Source organism: Procambarus clarkii, chromosome 24 (genome assembly GCF_040958095.1).
Source record: "Procambarus clarkii isolate CNS0578487 chromosome 24, FALCON_Pclarkii_2.0, whole genome shotgun sequence".
Lineage (NCBI taxonomy): Eukaryota > Metazoa > Arthropoda > Malacostraca > Decapoda > Cambaridae > Procambarus > Procambarus clarkii.
Genome location: NC_091173.1, coordinates 7443898 through 7464258, shown reverse-complemented (window position 1 = coordinate 7464258; position 20361 = coordinate 7443898). Strand labels below are relative to the sequence as shown.

General features: G+C 41.6%; 1 protein-coding gene across 3 annotated transcripts in view; it reads left to right on the top strand.

Annotated features, from left to right (window-relative positions):
- Positions 1 to 5290: 5290 nt before the first annotated feature.
- Positions 5291 to 20361, top strand: part of LOC123761761 (uncharacterized) — a 32400-nt gene continuing 17329 nt past the window's right edge. Inside the window, exons 1-8 of one of the 3 annotated variants that reach the window (XM_045747945.2) lie at positions 5291 to 5420; positions 8131 to 8562; positions 9065 to 9194; positions 10013 to 10839; positions 16394 to 16550; positions 17090 to 17169; positions 19486 to 19617; positions 20107 to 20249. In XM_045747945.2, the coding sequence (XP_045603901.2) occupies positions 5343 to 5420; positions 8131 to 8562; positions 9065 to 9194; positions 10013 to 10839; positions 16394 to 16550; positions 17090 to 17169; positions 19486 to 19617; positions 20107 to 20249 (1979 nt within the window). In that variant the 5' untranslated portion in view covers positions 5291 to 5342. Of the gene's footprint in view, positions 5473 to 5521; positions 5643 to 8130; positions 8563 to 9064; positions 9195 to 10012; positions 10840 to 16393; positions 16551 to 17089; positions 17170 to 19485; positions 19618 to 20106; positions 20250 to 20361 lie in introns of those variants that run through there. The other 2 variants (XM_045747947.2, XM_045747946.2) reach the window with 2 other exon arrangements.

Genomic DNA, 20361 nt, shown 5'->3' with positions numbered 1-20361 from the left:
TTTCTTTACTTCCCTGTTCTTTTATTTTTTGTGTTTTTTTTTCTTTCAGAGAACTCCTTTGTATTTTTTTTTTTTGCAGAGAAATTGCTTTTGTTTGATTTTTTGTTTTTGTCATATGTTTTTCTTTTTGTTCTCTGTATACTCTTACAAAAAAATATGACTACTATTCTAGTAGTCACATTTTTTTTTTCTCTGAAGGGGGGAGGAGTGTTACGACCCTGGGTTCTCCAGTGGAAACCAGAGGTCAAAATTAAGCTATTAAACTTCCTGGTAGTACAGTTGGGCATCTAGAATAGCAATTGTTTGTATCTTCCCTGCCAGACGTAAGACTATTATTGTTTCTCAAAGAGCATTTAAAGACTGAGCTGGGGGTTGATTATTAAATAATAACATAGGCACCAACTTTGCTTACTAATACTTTCTAATCATTCATAAAGTAACAATACGTTGCATAGGGGAAGATCTTTAATGTGCTTAGCTGCACGATCAATTAGGCTCCTCCCGGCACCACGACATGAGGGAGGCAGCTGGTGGCTAGCTCGCTCTTCTCTCTGGCTGGTGTCGTGCGGATAAGACCTACTCCGTGGCTGTATCCCTACTCTTCTCCCTTCTCCTCTTACTTATTTCCCTTACCTGAAGTTCCTGTATCCTTAAGTTAAGTACGGGGCATTACTAAGTGAACCTACTCTGGTAGTAACTATTGGTGAGACCTGGGGTTAGTATTTGCCAGTGTTTTGTTTACCCTAAGTGTTGTGTTTTGTATTAGGGTACCACATGGTCTCACTACCCTAAGCTGCATCCAGCTTCAGTGCTTATCCAGTAGTACTTTACCCTAGCTTGTTATTAGTGTAAACCTTGTATCCTGTCTATGTGGACCAAGGCTTTTAACGTAAGATAGTGTGGTAAAGTTATTATTATTATTGTTATTGGTGTGAGTGTATATGGGGGGTTGTTAAGGGGTTAATAAATAAGTACATGAATTACAGAGTATCTCTTCTTCCAAGGTGGGAGCGCAGTGATCAACCCTTAGACTAACATATATGGTCTTGTAGCAAGTTATTACTACTGTGGATAGTTTATTTTGGGGGCCGGGCCTTTTAGCTCTCCCATATTTGATACTCTTGTCTTCTAACTACCTTTACCCCTTAATAGTACCAGTACCCCATAGAAGCCCCACTCATATCAGTTGTAATAGGGGGTTAGAAATAGCCTAAGCTACTCTACCCCTTTGAGATGTATATTTTTTCTTGTCTTAATAAACATACTTGAACTTGAATAAGGAGTGTAAATTATGTAGTATGCCGCACGCCCACACCTTAGAACATTATGTATTAGAGTGTCAACTTATAACTATAGAAATAAGGAAATAAGTAGTGTACCACATCAAATTGTTTGTATGTGTGATAATGGTATGATAGACAGTATACTTAGGAGCTACAAGAATTTTGCCCCAAGAGTGTAACAATTATATGTTATACTTACTATATTAACCTGCAATGTGAAATGGGATTCTTGTAATGTTATTTGTCTATTTGTACTCATTGAATCTGTGCGCCCCTTGAGGGACTTGAAGTATAGGGGGTGTAGCATTGGATTAGTTAAAGATTTAGGAAAAAGTCTGGTTCGGTAACAAGGGGAGAATGCTGAGATACATGATAGTTCATGCTGTGTTGCTTCCCCTTTTGCAATGGACGACGGTTGGAAGTAAATAAGAAATTTAAAATAGATTAGGGATGATGGTATTATACATTAGGTTTCAGGGTCACTGTTGTAACGCAAAACACACGACTCATAGACCGGCTTTTTAATCCCCTTGAACGTACCTGTGCAGGAACGCGGAGGGGCTGGCTGGTGACGTCATTGACCAATAGCGATGTCTGTGCAAGGGGCAGCGGGGTAACGGAAAATGACGGGGACTACGAGGGGCCTTTTAATCCCTTTGAGCGAAAATTCTCATGAACTATAAGGCGAATACACGCTGGGGTAATGGAACATGACGGGGACTACGAGGGGCCTTGGCCAAACGTAACGAAAAAACCTACGAGGAGCCGTGACCAAATGTAACGAAAAACACCCGGGCCTACGAGGGGCCGTGGTCAAATGTAACGAAAAAACCCCGGGCCTACGAGGCGCCGTCGAAAAAAGCAATAGTAATCAAATGACTGTCTTTAGAGCGGATTAGCATACAGTGAACTTGGCAGCTTCATCTGTGCTTTCACTGTTAGTGTGGCTCTGACTTCCAGAAGGATAGTTCGACACAAGTTACCGCATATAGAAAAGAAGTCACCGGTGTTACTTTTAGAATTTGCTTAATTAAGTGTTAAGAAAGAAGTGTAAAATGGGGAAGTGGTCTAAATACCAGAAAGCGTTTCATATGTCCTGGCTTAAGGATCCTGTGTTTGGAAAGTGGTTGGCTAAAGTGAAAGAAGATGGAAATAAGGCATATTGTAAAGTTTGTAGAACTGAGATAAGAGCTCATAGAAGTGATTTAAAGAAACACAGTGAAACATTAAAACACAGACAAAATATATCGGAGGTAAGTCATCAGCAGATGAGCATCAAGTCTGTTCTATCAAAGTAGGAAGATAAACTTACTAAATTTGAATGTCGTCTGTCTGTATATAATATATATATTGCATGTCATTCTTCTATTAAGGCCATTGATCACTTTAGTGAACTTTTGAAAGCAGATATGCCGTCAACGTCTGGCCTGAACTCCTTTAATTTGCGGTTACACAGAACAAAGTGTAGTGCTCTCATCAATAAAGTCATCTCACCAGCCTTGTTTAATGAACAAATTATTGATCTGAAGAAGACATCATTCTCTCTCATTATAGATGAGTCGACTGATATTGCGTGTGAAAAACATTTGTGTGTCTGTGTTCGATATTATAATGATAGACAAAATAGGATTTCATCTCAGTTTGTGGGATTAATTTTAGTCACAAGTACAACCTCTGAAGCCTTGTACCAACACCTCAAAAATTATTTTGGCAATATTGGAGTTGATTTAAAGCAATGTTTTGCAATTGGTATGGACGGGGCATCAAATCTGTGTGGAACTCATCATTCACTTTACACCTTGATGAAGAAGGATATCCCTAATATGTTTCTTATCAAGTGCACATGTCATTCCTTGCACTTGGCCTGTTCTAATGCATGTGACGAATTGCCTTCCAACATCGATTATCATGTAACTCTTATCTACAGCTGGTTCCACAGATCTTCATTAAGAAAAGAAAGTTATTTAGAAATTTACAAATTGATAAATGATGGGAAAGATCCTTTACAGTTAATACCTCATCTTGTATGTATGTACTTTTACCTGAATAAACATTTGATTTGATTCGAATTGACTAAAAAAAAAAAAAAAAAAAAAAAATGGGCTACTCTTATTGCAAATTTGCTACTTTTAGACCGTCAGCTCGCTAATTTTAGACCGTCAGCTCGCTACTTTTAGACCGTCAGCTCGCTACTTTTAGACCGTCAGCTCGCTACTTTCAGACCGTCAGCTCGCTACTTTTAGACAGTCAGCTTGTTACTTTTAGACCGTCAGCTCGCTACTTTTAGACCGTCAGCTCGCTACTTTTAGACCGTCAGCTCGCTACTTTTAGACCGTCAGCTCGCTACTTTTAGACCGTCAGCTCGCTACTTTTAGACCGTCAGCTCGCTACTTTTAGACCGTCAGCTCGCTACTTTTAGACCGTCAGCTCGCTACTTTTAGACCGTCAGCTCGCTACTTTTAGACCGTCAGCTTGCTACTTTTAGACCGTCAGCTCGCTACTTTTAGACCGTCAGCTCGCTACTTTTAGACCGTCAGCTCGCTACTTTTAGATCGTCAGCTCGCTACTTTTAGATCGTCAGCTCGCTACTTTTAGATCGTCAGCTCGCTACTTTTAGACCGTCAGCTCGCTACTTTTAGACCGCCAGCTCGCTACTTTTAGACCGTCAGCTCGCTACTTTTAGACCGTCAGCTCGCTTTTAGACCGTCAGCTCGCTACTTTTAGATCGTCAGCTCGCTACTTTTAGATCGTCAGCTCGCTACTTTTAGACCGTCAGTTAGTTTAGTTCATTTATTATGCACCCCATACCCATCTTGTGGGCGATAGTGGAAAGGGTTACAGAGGCACATAATGGGCTCAGGGACTGAACCCCACAATTCATTTAGCTAAGCAAGTTACAATCTTGATGAGCTAGTTACAAAATTCAATATAAGTCATCACATCAACAATGGGTTCGAGATCGACCTCAAGTACAGGTTCTAAATTAAGCAACTGACATATGTGGAGAGCTAGTGTCAAAATTTATGTTTGTCCTGCACACCGCCCCCCATCCAGTGGGCGGCGGTGGATAGGTTACAATCACTTAGTTATTACCTACAGTTAGCAAACTGGGGATATTTGGCTAAAATTTCTGGTAGCAGATCATTTTGAATGAAATATTGACACATCGCTGGAACATTGGTTATAGAATTGTCTCTAAATTCGCGTATCTTTTCGCACCCCATCACATAGTGACGGAGGGTGTGCGAATAATTTTGTTGACACAGTTTACATTTGGTCAGGTCTACATCAGCAGATAATGAGACTTTTAGACCGTCAGCTCGCTACTTTCAGACCGTCAGCTTGCTACTTTTAGCAAATTAATCTGGCAACCCCTGCGCGGCTAAGCCCCGAAATCATCTCAAGATAACCTCAAGATATAGCGTCAAGCTCAAGCCACAATAATATAGGACAGACAACAGGAGGTTCTTTTCACCCCACAGGGTTATAAACCCATGGAACCGCCTACCCGCCGTACATACCAAGACATTATTGCAGTTCAAAATACATTTGAAAAAAAAATCTCAAGAAAGGAAAATTAGGAAATCTTTGACAAGCCAATGGCTTCGTGTCCCCCGCGGAGGCCACTAAATAGTTGTGACCTTCAGGTAAATACACTGAGATGAGCTCACTTGCCTAACATTGTGAGTTTATCAAGTAAGCAGAAGAGGAACGAAGCAATTATATTATATATATATAAATTAAATATATAATTACTTATATATAATTTTAAATATTATATTATATACTGTAATTATTATATTATATATAATGTAATTAATATATATAATTATATATATATATATATATATATATATATATATATATATATATATATATATATATATATATATATATATATATATATATATATATATATATAATGTGTTCAGCGCCGTACTATATAACTGTGCCTCATAGATCAATAACTATACATGTCCTCCAGGGGTAATATATGCATCAAAGGAAATTCAATTTTAAATTAAAGGAAGTTACAGAAATTTCCGTTTGAATGTGTTGATGCAGACGACACGGAGGCCGCCGACGCCGCCCGCTCTCCTCTCTCCCTCCCTCCCTGGCAGCACCACGGTCTCCCAGGTGAGAGACAACACCTTCCTGCAGGAGACACTGTTGACAGTGTCTAGACCCGGTAATAATCCCGTGTGTACCGGGCCGCCATGTCCCCTGGCGTCTCGTCCCCAAAGCACTGAGGGTTGGCAAGGGGCGTCGCCATTTTGGTAGCGAGACGACGTTGTTTGTGTCCCGTGTGGTGGTCGCTGGCGGCTCAGTAGGGCCTCGGTGCCCCTTGCTGGCACTGAGGTAATGGATGCACCAGACTTGTGAGGGCCTCATTTCCCCCCTGCTAGGACCTAGCAGGTCTCGCTGGGGCATGGTTATGGTCTCGTTGGGGTATGGTTATGGTCTCGCTGGGGCATGGTTATGGTCTCGTTGGGGTATGGTTATGGTCTCGCTGGGGCATGGTTATGGTCTCGTTGGGGTATGGTTATGGTCTCGTTGGGGTATGGTTATGGTCTCGCTGGGGCATGGTTATGGTCTCGTTGGGGTATGGTTATGGTCTCGCTGGGGCATGGTTATGGTCTCGTTGGGGTATGGTTATGGTCTCGCTGGGGCATTGTTATGGTCTCGCTGGGAGCTTGGTTATGGTCTTGCTGGGGCATGGTTATATTCTCAATGGGGCATGGTTATGGTCTCGCTTGGGCATTGTTGTGGTCTCGCTGGGGCATTGTTATGGTCTCACTGGGGCATGGTTATGGTCTTGCTGGTGCATGGTTATATTCTCAATGGGGCATTGTTATGGTCTCGCTGGGGCATGGTTATGGTCTCGCTGGGGCATGGTTATGGTCTCACTGGGGCATGGTTGTGGTCTCGCTGGGGCATTGTTATGGTCTCGCTGGGGCATCGTTAAGGTCTCGCTGGGGCATCGTTAAGGTCTCGCTGGGGCATCGTTAAGGTCTCGCTGGGGCATCGTTAAGGTCTCGCTGGGGCATCGTTAAGGTCTCGCTGGGGCATCGTTAAGGTCTCGCTGGGGCATGATTATGGTCTTGCTGGAGCATTGTTATGGTCTCGCTGGGGCATGATTATGGTCTTGCTGGAGCATTGTTATGGTCTCGCTGGGGCATGGTTATGGTCTCACTGGGGCATGGTTGTGGTCTCGCTGGGGCATCGTTAAGGTCTCGCTGGGGCATCGTTAAGGTCTCGCTGGGGCATCGTTAAGGTCTCGCTGGGCATCGTTAAGGTCTCGCTGGGGCATCGTTAAGGTCTCGCTGGGGCATGATTATGGTCTTGCTGGAGCATTGTTATGGTCTCGCTGGGGCATGATTATGGTCTTGCTGGAGCATTGTTATGGTCTCGCTGGGGCATGGTTATGGTCTCACTGGGGCATGGTTGTGGTCTTGCTGGGGCATTGTTATGGTCTCGCTGGGGCATCGTTAAGGTCTCGCTGGGGCATCGTTAAGGTCTCGCTGGGGCATCGTTAAGGTCTCGCTGGGGCATGATTATGGTCTTGCTGGAGCATTGTTATGGTCTCGCTGCGGCATCATTATGGCTGCGCTGGGGCATGGTTGTGGTCTCGCTGGGGCATGGTTGTTGTCTCGCTGGGGCATTGTTAAGGTCTCGCTGGGGCATGGTTAAGGTCTCGCTGGGGCATGGTTAAGGTCTCGCTGGGGCATGGTTAAGGTCTTGCTGGGGCATGGTTAAGGTCTCGCTGGGGCATCGTTTAGGTCTCGCTGGGGCATCGTTAAGGTCTCGCTGGGGCATCGTTAAGGTCTCGCTGGGGCATCGTTAAGGTCTCGCTGGGGCATCGTTAAGGTCTCGCTGGGGCATCGTTAAGGTCTCGCTGGGGCATCGTTAAGGTCTCGCTGGGGCATCGTTAAGGTCTCGCTGGGGCATCGTTAAGGTCTCGCTGGGGCATCGTTAAGGTCTCGCTGGGGCATCATTAAGGTCTCGCTGGTATATGGTTATGGTCTCGCTGGGGCATCGTTAAGGTCTCGCTGGTACATGGTTATGGTCTCGCTGGAGCATTGTTATGGTCTCGTTGGGGCATCGTTAAGGTCTCGCTGGGGCATCGTTAAGGTCTCGCTGGGGCATCATTAAGATCTCGCTGGGGCATCATTAAGGTCTCGCTGGTACATGGTTATGGTCTTGCTGGAGCATTGTTATGGCCACGCTGGGGCATCATTAAGGTCTCGCTGGGGCATCGTTAAGGTTTCGCTGGGGCATCATTAAGGTCTCGCTGGGGCATGGTTATGGTCTCGCTGGTACATGGTTATGGTCTCGCTGGAGCATTATTATGGTCTCGCTGGAGCATTGTTATGGTCTCGCTGGAGCATTGTTATGGTCTCGCTGGAGCATTGTTATGGTCTCGCTGGAGCATTGTTATGGTCTCGCTGGAGCATTGTTATGGTCTCGCTGGTTCATCATTATGGCCGCGCTAGAGCATCATTATGGCTGCGCTAGGGCATCGTTATGGTCTCGCTGGGGCATAATTGCGGCCGGGCTGGGGCATCATCATGGCCTCGCTGGGGCATCATCGTGGCCTCGCTGGGGCATCATCGCTGCCCTCACTGGGGCACCATCGTGGCCTCGCTGGGGCATATTCTGCTGCATTTAAATTTGGGGAGTTATTCTACATAATAATTCATGCCTATGCCATCTTTAGGGTTGCTTAATCTTTATCAATCTACACAATAAATTATTGCACAATAATATTTTGGCATTAAGTTGTTCAAAAATGATTTATACTGTAACTATTTTTCAAGCTATGCTTAAATATAATTTAATTTTCCAGATAGCTATGTCAAATTCTTTAAGCTCATTCCTGGTTCGAGGATCAAGCCAAACAGCAGTACCATATGAAGGGGAGACGTCAGGGTCGTCAATGGCAGTGGGAGGTTTCTTGACCGAGTTAACAACAAACTCGCATGTCTCTTCATCCTTCCTGGCACGATCTTCACAAACTGCAGATGCAGCATTTCTAAGCAGCCAACCAGGAACCTCAGAGACGTTTCTGAGCCTTTCCGAAGCCTCGGAAACGGCTGAAACATTTCTGTCTGGTGCAGATGAAGATGTAGGTGGTGCTGAAGAGGTTTTGTTAAGCAGAAATGAGGGAGAAAATGAAGATGTGGCACAAGGCCCAATGCTGTACCTGGTTCCTGCTACTGGTCTTCATGTGTTGGTTCATCACCTCCCTCACTCTACCCAGGAGACAGTAGGGCCTCAGGTAATTATATAGCACTCGGAAATCATTGTTAATTCATTAAAATTACTATCTGCTTTTCTGTTGCAATTTCTGCGGTTCCATTCAACATGGAATTGTCACTTTTTTTTCCTACTTCAATTCATCCTTTAAATCTCATTTTATTTATTTATACACTGTACAGTATATACAAGAGATCTTACATTCTTGTACAGCCACTAGTACGCATAGCGTTTCGGGCAAGTCCTTAATCCTATGTTCCCTGGAATACGACCCTGTGAAAAATCGTTTAACAACCAGGTACCCATTTTATGCACCTATTCCTGTAACTTGCATATGCACCTATACCTGTTTGGAAGTTGGGTGAAGGCCAGGGTTTTATTTGTGTCCCGGGGCAGATGTTGAGATTTGAGTTTTGACCAGTATATAGAGTATACACAAGGACATACAAATTTGTATATTATATACTGTACATGAATAGATTCAATTATAATCGTATTATTTCTAAATTATTATTGTATTACAGTTGCAAGGGGATGACAGCTCTCATGAACAATTTGTGGTGGTGGGTGCACTGCAATCTGAAGAAGAGCAAGTTATAGTGGAAAGACCACATGATGAACATTCCTCAGGAAACACCTGCCATGTTTCAGTTGGTAAGTATGTTATATCTTATAAAGTTAAGAAATGCTGTTAAAGTATTGGAAATAAATTATCTGTTTACTAGGTCATTTAAAGAACAAACTTGTAGTTCAGTAATTGCGAGAGCTTGCTCTTTACTGTGATTTTTGCTTTGTTTCTAGAGTAAAATTTTGTTGTCGAGGGTTTCTCATTAAACTTTGCATATTTGCAGTAATATCTCTTTTTCTCATTACAAACCTCTACATAGCTTATGTAAAGATACGGGTAGAATCGTGTTATACTGTAGTTAAATATACATCAAATGTTAGTAGGCATCATGAAACAAGTACTACAGAGTGTTTATAAAGTTTTTGAAATGTACTGTATAATTGTACATGTACAATACTGTATCAAAAAGCAGAAAATAGCAGATATTCACTTTCACTGGGCCTTGTTTTAAGTTGGCGGCAGTGATGCATAGTTACAGCTGTTCAGTGTTCATCTGTTTTATTTATTATCCATTAAAATATCATTCTCATGTCTTCTAAGCATTTAAATGTGAAAGTCAACTGTCTTGGTTCTAAATTCTACTAATTCATTCCTTTTCATATCTTACCCATGAATATTCATATATTTTTCTCCCTACACAATCTACTCACCCTTATGGACTATTAGCTAGGGATGCATGTACCAAGACCTATCCAATACTGATTGTCCAGGTAATGACATATTACCTACTTTTGGTATTTAATCCAAATACATGTTCAGTCTGTTTCTAGAAAAATGCATAAATGCCAGTTGGTCATAGATCAAGTTAAAAATTAATGTAATTCCTTTAACTTTTTTCTTACAGAAAATCTGTTAACATCTCGTATAGCTACATCTGGGAATACATCTACGACAGAACATACTACTAATCAAATATTTGACTCTCGGTTGGAATCATCACTTTGTCTTAATACTGGAGTAGGTGCATCACACACCTCAAATGCTAGTCATCAGGCCAAGAGAAGTGGGAATTCTATCTTAAATCTTCATACTATTGGTGGAACTACAGAGAATCAAAGAGGAAGTTCCTCATTAATTGATTGTTCTGGGGCCCCTATGCTTACCCTGCAAGTGCCAGATGAAAATGGTGAAGTAACTACAGGTGAAATAAGAAGAGATCTGCTTGGTATTGAATCTGTGCCACATATTAATCTGGAGGAGATAATTGAGAAGTTTACAGGGGGTAGTAATCACCACCATGAAGTCATTGATCATGCAGAATCAATTAATGTTGAGACTACTACTCTCCCTACTTCAGAAGCTACCACAAGTGCAGATGTAACTAATATCACTGTTTTCAAAGAGGAGTCGCTGCCACAAGATAGGAAGACACGTTTGAAACCCCACATTCGCATTGCATCTGAGCCTTCCATCCAAAGCAGATATTCAGTTAAGCCACTTACAAGCCTGACTGGCAGATCAAATCCGAGATCCAACATAACTGTGAAACTCCATAATGATCATGAACTGCCTTTTGATCAGATTAAAATCAAATCTGAATTAAGTGAGCCTATGGATATTGACGAAGAAAGTCTGTACGATATTGTGATGACATATAGATGCAAGTTATGCTCGGAAGTTTTTATTGAGAAATCTGAACTCTTGCTTCACTATCAAGATATTCACAAGCCTGTAAGTATAATATATTTTTTAATGTGTATTACAATATCTTAGAAATCTGTTTTTCATTTAGGTTCATTTTATTTTTAAATTCAGTTCATCTATGTAGTGTATAATGTCTCATTTACACATTGTAAATGTAAATAAGTTGAGATTTGTAATATCATGCAGGCTTCTGTACATTGATTTATGATTTATGTATTAGATAAGTGAGTAATTTCTTATAACTGATAATAATCATGTGATAAGAACTAAGGAGGAGGAGATGGTGGTGGTTTTGTCTTTACTTAGATGGCATGGAAGGTAGACGAGGCAGTCCTTCAGTGGATCTCTTTGCATCTACTGGAATAATAATTTCCCTGTATGTGCTCCCTCATCACAATTCATTTGTGTTCAGGTGGATGCCATTCATGCCAATTAGAATTAGTGAGGATTACTTATCTCTTTCTTATGGTGTTGCTGCTGCTTTAAGTCATTCAGTAGGCTCCATACCTGGGGTAGCAGGTTTGTCCTTGGTTACTTTGGTAAAGTGTCCCAATCCAGTTGTCTTGTCTATTCTGATCCCAATACAATTGTTCAACCAATAGTTATATTCATGTCAATCTATAATCCTTGTTTTGATAAATACTTGCATGTGGAGGTTTTGAATTTGATCCGATTCCACTGATCTGACGGGGCCTGACAGCTGAATGTATAACGCTTTGGATTCGTAGTCCTGAGGTTCCGGGTTTGATTCCCGGTGAAGGCAGAAACAAATGGACAGAGTTTCTTTTCATCCTGATGTGCCTGTTCATCTAGAAGTAAATAGGTACCTGTGAGTTAGACTGTTACGGGCTGCTACCTGGGGGTGTGTAACAAAAAGGAGGCCTGGTCGAGGACCTAGCCGCGGGGAGGCTAAGCCGCGAAATCATCTCAGGATAGCCTCAAGATGACTGATATGGGGAATGTGGTTGATTTCTTGCTTTGAATCCTGTGGTCAGTTTCTTGCTGTCAATACAAGATGGCTTGTCATGCACTGCAGACATTCTGTACTTTGTTTTTGTAACAGGAGATCACTCTCCACAGCCATGTTCATCTCATTCTTCACCTGATCTTCAAGGAGAGAAATAGGGTTTTTAGTGCTTGGTTGGAACGATACGTTCAGCTACATCTAAATTACAGGTTTTTGCCTTAGAAAATGACAAGTGTATTTTGTAAGAGTCAGATTTTGTTTTAAGATTTGGTTGCTGCAGCCTGGTCTCCACTATACATTATGCCCAACTGTATACTGATGCTACATGCAGTCCTTGTCAAGTTTGACATTGATGATGTGTATGTCGGACCAATTGTTGTTTTTATTATTTGTTTTCCTTCTGTATGTAACATTTATGTTAGGAGGAGCAGCATAATTGTGAATTTGATAAAGATGTAGATGTCTTGTTGTGATGGCACTTGTATCTGGTGGCAGCTGGGGTACAAGGTTTCCAGGCTGGTTGTAGGTTATTAAGTTGAAATCTCATTTGGTCATTGTTTGATCACATGATGACTTTGAACTTTTATGGAATGTACCTCTGTTGGTCACTTCAGGCTGGATTGAGTGCGTCTCCAGGGACCCCTTAACACTTTCGCGCTCCCTGGGAATAGGCTGACGGTAAGCCCTAAGTGGGCCGTTCGTGTCGGCCTACTGCGCGTCAGCACTAAAATGTTTATAATCTTTTCGGGGTGGGGAGCTTAATTTTGGCGGCATGTATTTAAATTTGGTATCATTGTGTTCGCGAGAGAATGCTCTAGAGGAATATATATATAAAATGTCACCAAAGACAACATGAGAACCACACCGAATAACAAACTGTGGCGGTCGTTAGCTGTGAGCGTAAAACCGGGCATCAATGTTTACGATGTTTTTATGTTTGCGAACCCCAGAATTATTATTCGTGGTTTATTTTGGTATCATTGTGACCGCAATAAAATTCCCTACACGGAGATATAAATATACACAATAAATAATGGTGTCGCCCCACCCACAGGAATGTGGGAAGTTGGCTTAGGGTTACCCGCCGGAGCGCGCCCAGCTGCACATGCGCTCAACCACAACTGAAAAGTTTATACTCTCCTCATGTCTGTGACCCTCATTTTCGATGTACGTGTTTTTTTTTTGTATCACTGTGTAGCTAATGAAATGTACTATAAGAACATATGTATAACATTTCACCAAAGCTAACATTAGGCGACCAGCAACCAAAGAACTGCGTGCTTTGTTTCGCGCTCACGCTAAACTCCGCTAAACTCTCCCTATATGTTGCTACTCTGATTGTGTTTATCAAGTCAAAACTTGTTGCATATGGTTTTGTTTGGTATCACGGTGATCGCAATAAAATTGCCTACACAGACATATGCATAAAAGTGGGTTACACGTGCGCGCCTCACCCCCAAACACCCCCAAACACGTCGATGCCTCACCCGCCCAAACACCCGTTTCCACGCCCGGTACACCCAATACACCCGACAAACAAAAATATTGTTCCAATGGAAGTTTTTGTGCTACATTGTTCATTTTGGTGTCAAAATACTCGCAAGAAGATGCACTATGTAGACATACCAATCTGAGCACTAAGAACTGGAATATATATAGAGCTACCCACAGCAAAGTATGAAGAAGTAATAACCTCAAAATGTGTAATATAAATTATGTGTACTTACCCACGATGTGATGAAGGAAGGTCAACAAGTTGAGCATTTGATTATCCACTCCACCGGCTTCAGGAAAATGTCCCTGAAGTTGCTCAACAGATGTTACGTTAGGTGGAGTGGAAGCTTGCAGAGGAGTTATTTCTTTGCTTTCCAAAATATCCTCTTGCGGTGATATTTTGAGTAGCATGGTGTGGCACATAGAGCAACTCCACATGTCCTGCACTGATACATACAGTCTTTTCTAATTCCCGACTTGATACAAACTCGGCACCGTTTCCGTTTAGCAATTTTCACTAATGCATGAGTCAACTTCCTGTTTAGCCTGTCCTCTGAATCAACAATGCGGGGGTTTTTCACAGGTGGAGGAGTAGCTTCAGCTTGAGGTGCAGGCGTTTCAGTTTCAGGTTCAGTGTCTGATGAGGATGAGGCATGTGGTTGGCGTGGAAGACGATGAAATAAAGGACGCCTCGCTCCAGATGGGCCAGGTGTTGCCAAATCATGAGAAGGATCCTGGTAATCATCAGCATGTGGGAGAGGGCTTTCAGTAGCAGGCCACTCATCCATGTCCCACCCCAACAGGGCCCATATTGCTACTTCATGAAACTGGAGTAGGGTCAGTTTCTTGGCATCAGTTGTGTACATCTTGTACAACACATAGGCATTGTGTATAGCCATCTGAAGGAAGTAAAATGTGATCTTCTTAGTCCACTTATGCGACTTCCTGGTGAACCTGTAATATTTGACCATTTGGTCGAAGTGATCAACTCCCTTCATGTTGTTGTTGTAGTCGCAAATGGCTGTTGGTTTGTTTACAGTTACAATCTGAACAGATGATGTTCCGTCACGTTTCTTCACTCTCTTCCTTCTCTGTACTTCCTGTGTGTCAGCATTATGGCAGTTTGTGATCACTGACACCACTCTCTTGTCTTTCCAAAGGATAACAAAAGTGTTATCCTTGCGCCTGAAAATAGTCTGATCAACAGCGAATTTACCTTTGGCAAGTTTTTGCAGCTCTTTAGGGGCACCACGCTGCAATCTGAGTGTTCCACAAGTGTACACACCATTTTCCCTTAGCAATTCTGTGAGATGGACAGAGTTATAATAATTGTCCATATAAAGATGATAACCTTTGTTCAACAAGGGTCGCATAAGGCCCATCACTGTCTCAACTGTTGTCTTGCCCACTCCAGAATAAACCTCGAAATCAATAATATAACCAGTCCCTGCCTCAGCAAGCATGTACAACTTTACCCCATACTTATCAGGCTTATTGGGGTTGTAAACCTTGAAGGATAGACGACCACGCCACGACATTGTACCTTCATCCAAACTGAGTGCTTGATTGGGGACGTAGTAAGAGCCAAATTTGTTGGTCAAATAGGTAATGATGGTGCTGAGTTTTATCATGCGGTTCTTGTTGTTGGGTGGAATTGCAAACTGGTTATAAGTATGAAAAAACTGGGCAATATGTTGGAATCGTTTTGAAGTCATGAACACATTGAAGGTCCTCATATGCCACAACCGGCTTGTTTGCCAGTACATGCGCATTGTTGGGAGTCGTGCAATACCCATCAAGATTGATAAAGCCAAATACCTTGCCATTTCCTTCGCAGATACCTCCTTCCACAACCTCATAGTGCGCCTGGAAGCATTCTGAATAAACTGCCTGGCATACCTGTTAGTTTCCACTGTGATGAACTCAATTAGGGCACGGGTCAGAAATAATTGAACAAATTGCAGGGGGGTAATTGGCACTGGGACAGTTATGCCTGGTGTGGCACTGAAACTGCCTACAATAGGTGGTGTATTGTCAGTTGACCAGGCAGCATCGGGATTAGGCTGTTGAAGACGTCCTGCACGCCTCCTTACAGGTGCCTTGGGGCGGCCCACATCCGCTGACTCATCCTAAATCCCCTCGCTACTCTCCTCACTCGATGATGAATCAAACTCATCAGACGACGCTGTCCCCTCATTATCACTACTGAAATCACTCTGACGCTCTTCCCCTTCAGCATCTGCCTCCACATCTGACAAACGATCCAACAAATCAGGAATTTTACTAGGGGTAAGCTTCACATTGCTGAACATTTTGTACAGCTCACTCAACTTATCTCCCTTGGTCATTTCACTATCCTTCTTGGGGGTAGAGGTGCTCTGTCCTTTACCACGATCCATGTTTGCAAGTAATAATGCGTTGTAAGGAGACAAGAACGAATAAACACTGCTACACAGGGCAGAGAGTGGCACAGGTTCTGGACGCGGGAGCGCGGTAGTCCGGTCACGAGAGACGTAAAAAAAGGACTAGGCCGACCGCATGGCGTGACCCAGAATCCCATGCGGCCTACGGAGGATTGTGGGAAAACAATGGCGCTCATTTCAAAAAAAAAAAATTGAAGATCGCATAGAAACTTTTTTTTTTACAAATTTTTATATCGAGTGACGCAAAAATGCGTCACTGGAACACATTCAGTAGAAAAAAGAGTGACGACTTATTAAGTCTGTGGAACGCGAAAGTGTTAACACCTCAAGAACCCTGCAGGGACTGCTTACAAATTTCCCTGTAGCACTGGTGCCACAGAATGTTACCTGCTTGGCTGCCACTATCCTCATGCACAGGAAGCAGCAATGGGCAGTCTACTGACATTGATTAGAAAGATGCTAGTCATATTGTTTCAAAACTGTGTTTTTACCAACCCTTAACACAATGTTTATCTATATGCATTTCAGAGAGATTATATTTACTTTAATGTTCATGTTATATTGAGCCCTATAGAGTACAGAACATCACCTCATTTGGCAGCACCTTAAAAACGGCACAATTAAATTATCTTTGAAGATCAAACCTCTCGGTATTTTTATCAATTAAAAGGTTCAAATGTAATTTTGTTATTTACAGGGAGGAGTTGTAAAAATCCGTGTAACAACTTCAAACAACAATGGTCGGTCATTACATCCAACTGCCTGCAAGTTGTCTTCCAAAAAGTCATTTTTTGGTACACCAGCAAATAATATTATCCTCAAGGGAGGAAGTAACAACAGGAGAGAAGCACCTAGTAAGTTTCACAATGTTTTTCTTGCAAATAGTCATTGTGTGTGTGTGTTTGTTGCTCTACAAAGGAACTGAGTGAGATAGCAAAAAAAAATATGGCTTGAGGTCTGTTTTTTTAATGGCTCCTTTCTGAGCAGGTTACCCAGTTGTTCCCATTCTGTAGAATGATTGTTCCCTCCCCTCAACCTTCACCAGAACTGTGTGCCGTGCGTGTCTGTACACCAGGAAGTATATGGAGTGTCTCTTGACATTAAGTGAATGTGGGGACTAATTATTTTGTAAGTTCTTGCAACAAAATCTTTTGATACATTGGTTTTTGATCTTGGGATTGTTTTACAGTCTTGTGTATTGATACTGTAAGCATTGTTACAATTAATATATGTAAAACCAGTCAATTTGAGATTCTGATAAAGACATTCACATCATAGATTGAGTTTGGTGATATTGTGCACTACCTCGTGTTAATAATGTACTGCATATATTGTGTAGTATTATATCATACTGTATACAAAATGTTCAGTATTTATATTGTGTATTTTTCAGAGGAGCTGAACATATTGTCATGTGGATTCTGTTTAGAAAACTTTGTAGGACTTCATCAGTATCAAGAGCACATTAATAAGGTAGACACTTTTTTGTTTTATTTAATTGTTATTAGTTGTTCTTATAATGATATTTTGTCTTGATCACATACGGTCTGGTATTGAGTTATGTTCTTGAACCAGATTTTCTTTTAGAAAATTCTCAAAATATATTTAATTATAATTTTTTTTTTAACACTTTCGCTCGGGGATGACGCAGCATTGCGCAGCATTGCGTCATCCGTTTACTGGCGGTAATGCCGGGGATGACGCAGCATTGCATCATCCACTTTAAAAATTCGCCAAAAATCAGGTTTTTATCCGATTTTTTTGGGACTGGTTTTAAAATGCGCGCCGATGTCTTCCCATTATCTTTGTTGCGCCTAGTGGCCCGCAGGCGGCGCGGCACACGCCGTCGGCCCATTATTTTCGCTCCACTGTTGTGACCGGTGTCGCCTCCCCTCGCGTCTCAAACATGTGAACATTTCGGCTATTTTCCGTGGCTATATTTCTTACTGCGGCTTCAGAAACTATCTACGCTTACTCCACGATGGATAGTGATCATGAACAAGGCCCTTCCAGGAAGAAAATTGCGAAAGAAAGGCGTGAAAAGCAGAAGCTGAGTAGTGTACAGGAGAAGTACAAGCATGTGAGACTAACTCCCACCATCCACTCCACCTAAACAAAACATGGGTTGACCCTGCAGGAAACGTTTTCCAGGAGCAGGTGGAGTGGATAAAACAAATGTTCAACCCATGTCATGTTCAACACACAACACTGAGGTGTTAAGTGCAAATTTTTTTATTATTTATTTATTTATTTTTTTTTGTTCATACTTTCCCGTATTGTACAGGCAATGTTGTTCTTCAATTGGCCCTTATATGCACATATCCATCTGAAGAATTCTATTAGGAACATTTTCATACCTAAATGAGCGCTGTAACACGAAAATTGAGATTACCACCAGGAAATAATACTAAACATATGTGGGCGGGAATTGGGAGTGTAGCGGGAAGGCGTCTGAGCGCTCACTCACGGCTAACGCGTGGCCCGTCTTCAACTCGTTGGCGGTTGGAGCGTGACCAGGTTTTTTATTTTATATGCTAATATTCCTCTAGAGAATTCTATTACAAACCCATTGAGACCAAAATGAAAGACCTAGGACGAAAATTGAGGTGACCAGAGTGAAAATAGTGAAAACATTTTATCGCGTTTGCGCGCTCCCGGGTAACTCTTTCGCACTTTCTCTGCTTGCTGCGGGTAATTAGCCGGGCTTTTGGAGTTTATATGCATTTAGTGCTGTAGAGAATTTTATTGCGAACACAATGATACCAAATTTAATCTCGTAGAACGAAAATTGAGGTGACAAAGTTGAAGAGAGTATACACTTTTCGGAATTGACGCGCGCTTCCGTGACACGCTGGGGCCCATATCGCCCTGTCGAGGGGTGGCGCGTGGGGTGCGCGAAAGTGTTAATGGTGCCACTGAAAATAGAAAGTAATTTCTTATTCTTAGTGTAAGAACATAATTGGAAAAATAAATGTTTTTTTAGTCTCATATTGACTCAAGAAAAGTATGGGGTTGATACGAAGGTGCAGCAGTGAAAGGGTTAAAACTCAGCAGAGCACTGTATTTGTATCTATGCAAAGTGAGGTAATAGAGCTCACCTGTTTAGTTACCTGGGCTCTATTATTTTGCAGAAAATATAAGTTAAAATCAATTGTTGGATGAATTAAATTGAGGAGAAAATTTCATAAAAGCACTTTAGTATGGAGGAAATAACAAGGGTTCACAACTGTGTAGTTTAAGTACTAAATTACAAAGTAATTTGTTTAAAAAGTGACAATTGCCTCTGAAAAATGCTTTCTCTGAGTTAAATACAGTAGTGACTACAAATAGTGCTCTGATTAGTTAGTTTATCTTTGCAGAAAATTGTTATGCATTGTGAATTCAAAAAAAAGAAAGAAATGTGATAACAGTTTGTCAAGAGTGACATAGGCATTTTTTAAATGACAGCTCGCTGAAAGTGCACTACAATTGATTGTATGAATCAGTGGGGTGCTGCTGTGGATGTAATGCCTGAATGTTGAATGTGGTGTTAGTTCTATGTGCTGTAGTGTGATAGATATGATTGGATGGGGTGTCCTTTTGGGTATATTATTTTCCTTTCCTACAGTACTTGCTTTCATATTTCTTTCATGCTTCTGCCTCCCCACCACTTAAAGGTGAGAAATGGGGTAGTGCTACTCCTGATACAGAATATGACTGTCAAAAACTGATTCATTTAATAATGAAGATTATCCAGTCTTCTATCTGGTAAGTGTAGGTTCAATCTCATAACTTATTTTATGGTCTTAGGAACACCCTAAAGAATCTGAGAAGAGATCAAGGAAGGGAAACCATCGCCACCGTCATTTACAAGAACAGACTAAATATCCTCCTCAGCCTGGCATTCTCATTAGCCATCGAAAATCTCGCATATGCAATCAGGTGAGCATTGTTTTAAAAATTTGTTTGGGGGGTGGGGGGGGAAGGGAAGGACTCTGACACTGCCATACCCCATCTAGTACATATACATACACCACAACCCTCCCCCACACCCCACTCATAATAATGAATGAATCTTAGATGTATATTACATAATTTGGTGTAATAGTTAATGCATCACATAAATTGATTATACATAGGAAGGAAGGAGTGAGGTGATGATGGAGTGTGAAGGTGATTTTGTAGGGTACAAAACTGTTGGCAGAAAAATCTGATGGTTGGATGGTGGTCTTTTTTAATATTTTTAACCCCACCCTCCTCCCTGAACTTGTCTATTTCTTCCAGGCTAATGTCTCCCTACCATATGAATGAATGAATGAATGAAATGAAATAATTATGTTGATTTATACTTTGTATGTGTGCATTTATATAGTTATTTGAATTTATCGAAGTGTTAACTTTAGATAATTTCTGACTTCTTATTGTTATTAGGAAGAAACAGAAGCTAACAAATCGGAGAGTTCTGAGACCAGTAAGCGCCGTATTCGAGCTCCCAAAAATATGCAGGATCAGTATTGGCTTCAAAAGCAGAGGCCCAAACCTGTATTTTCAAAGGAAGTTGAAAAAAATTTAAAGTACGTTTTAATCCTTTTTTTTTAACATTAAAATCAGTGTTGTCATTGTCTTAAATATTGTGTAGGTTGTTTTTGTTTAGAGATCTGTAGGTTTGTATGATACTGGTTTTGA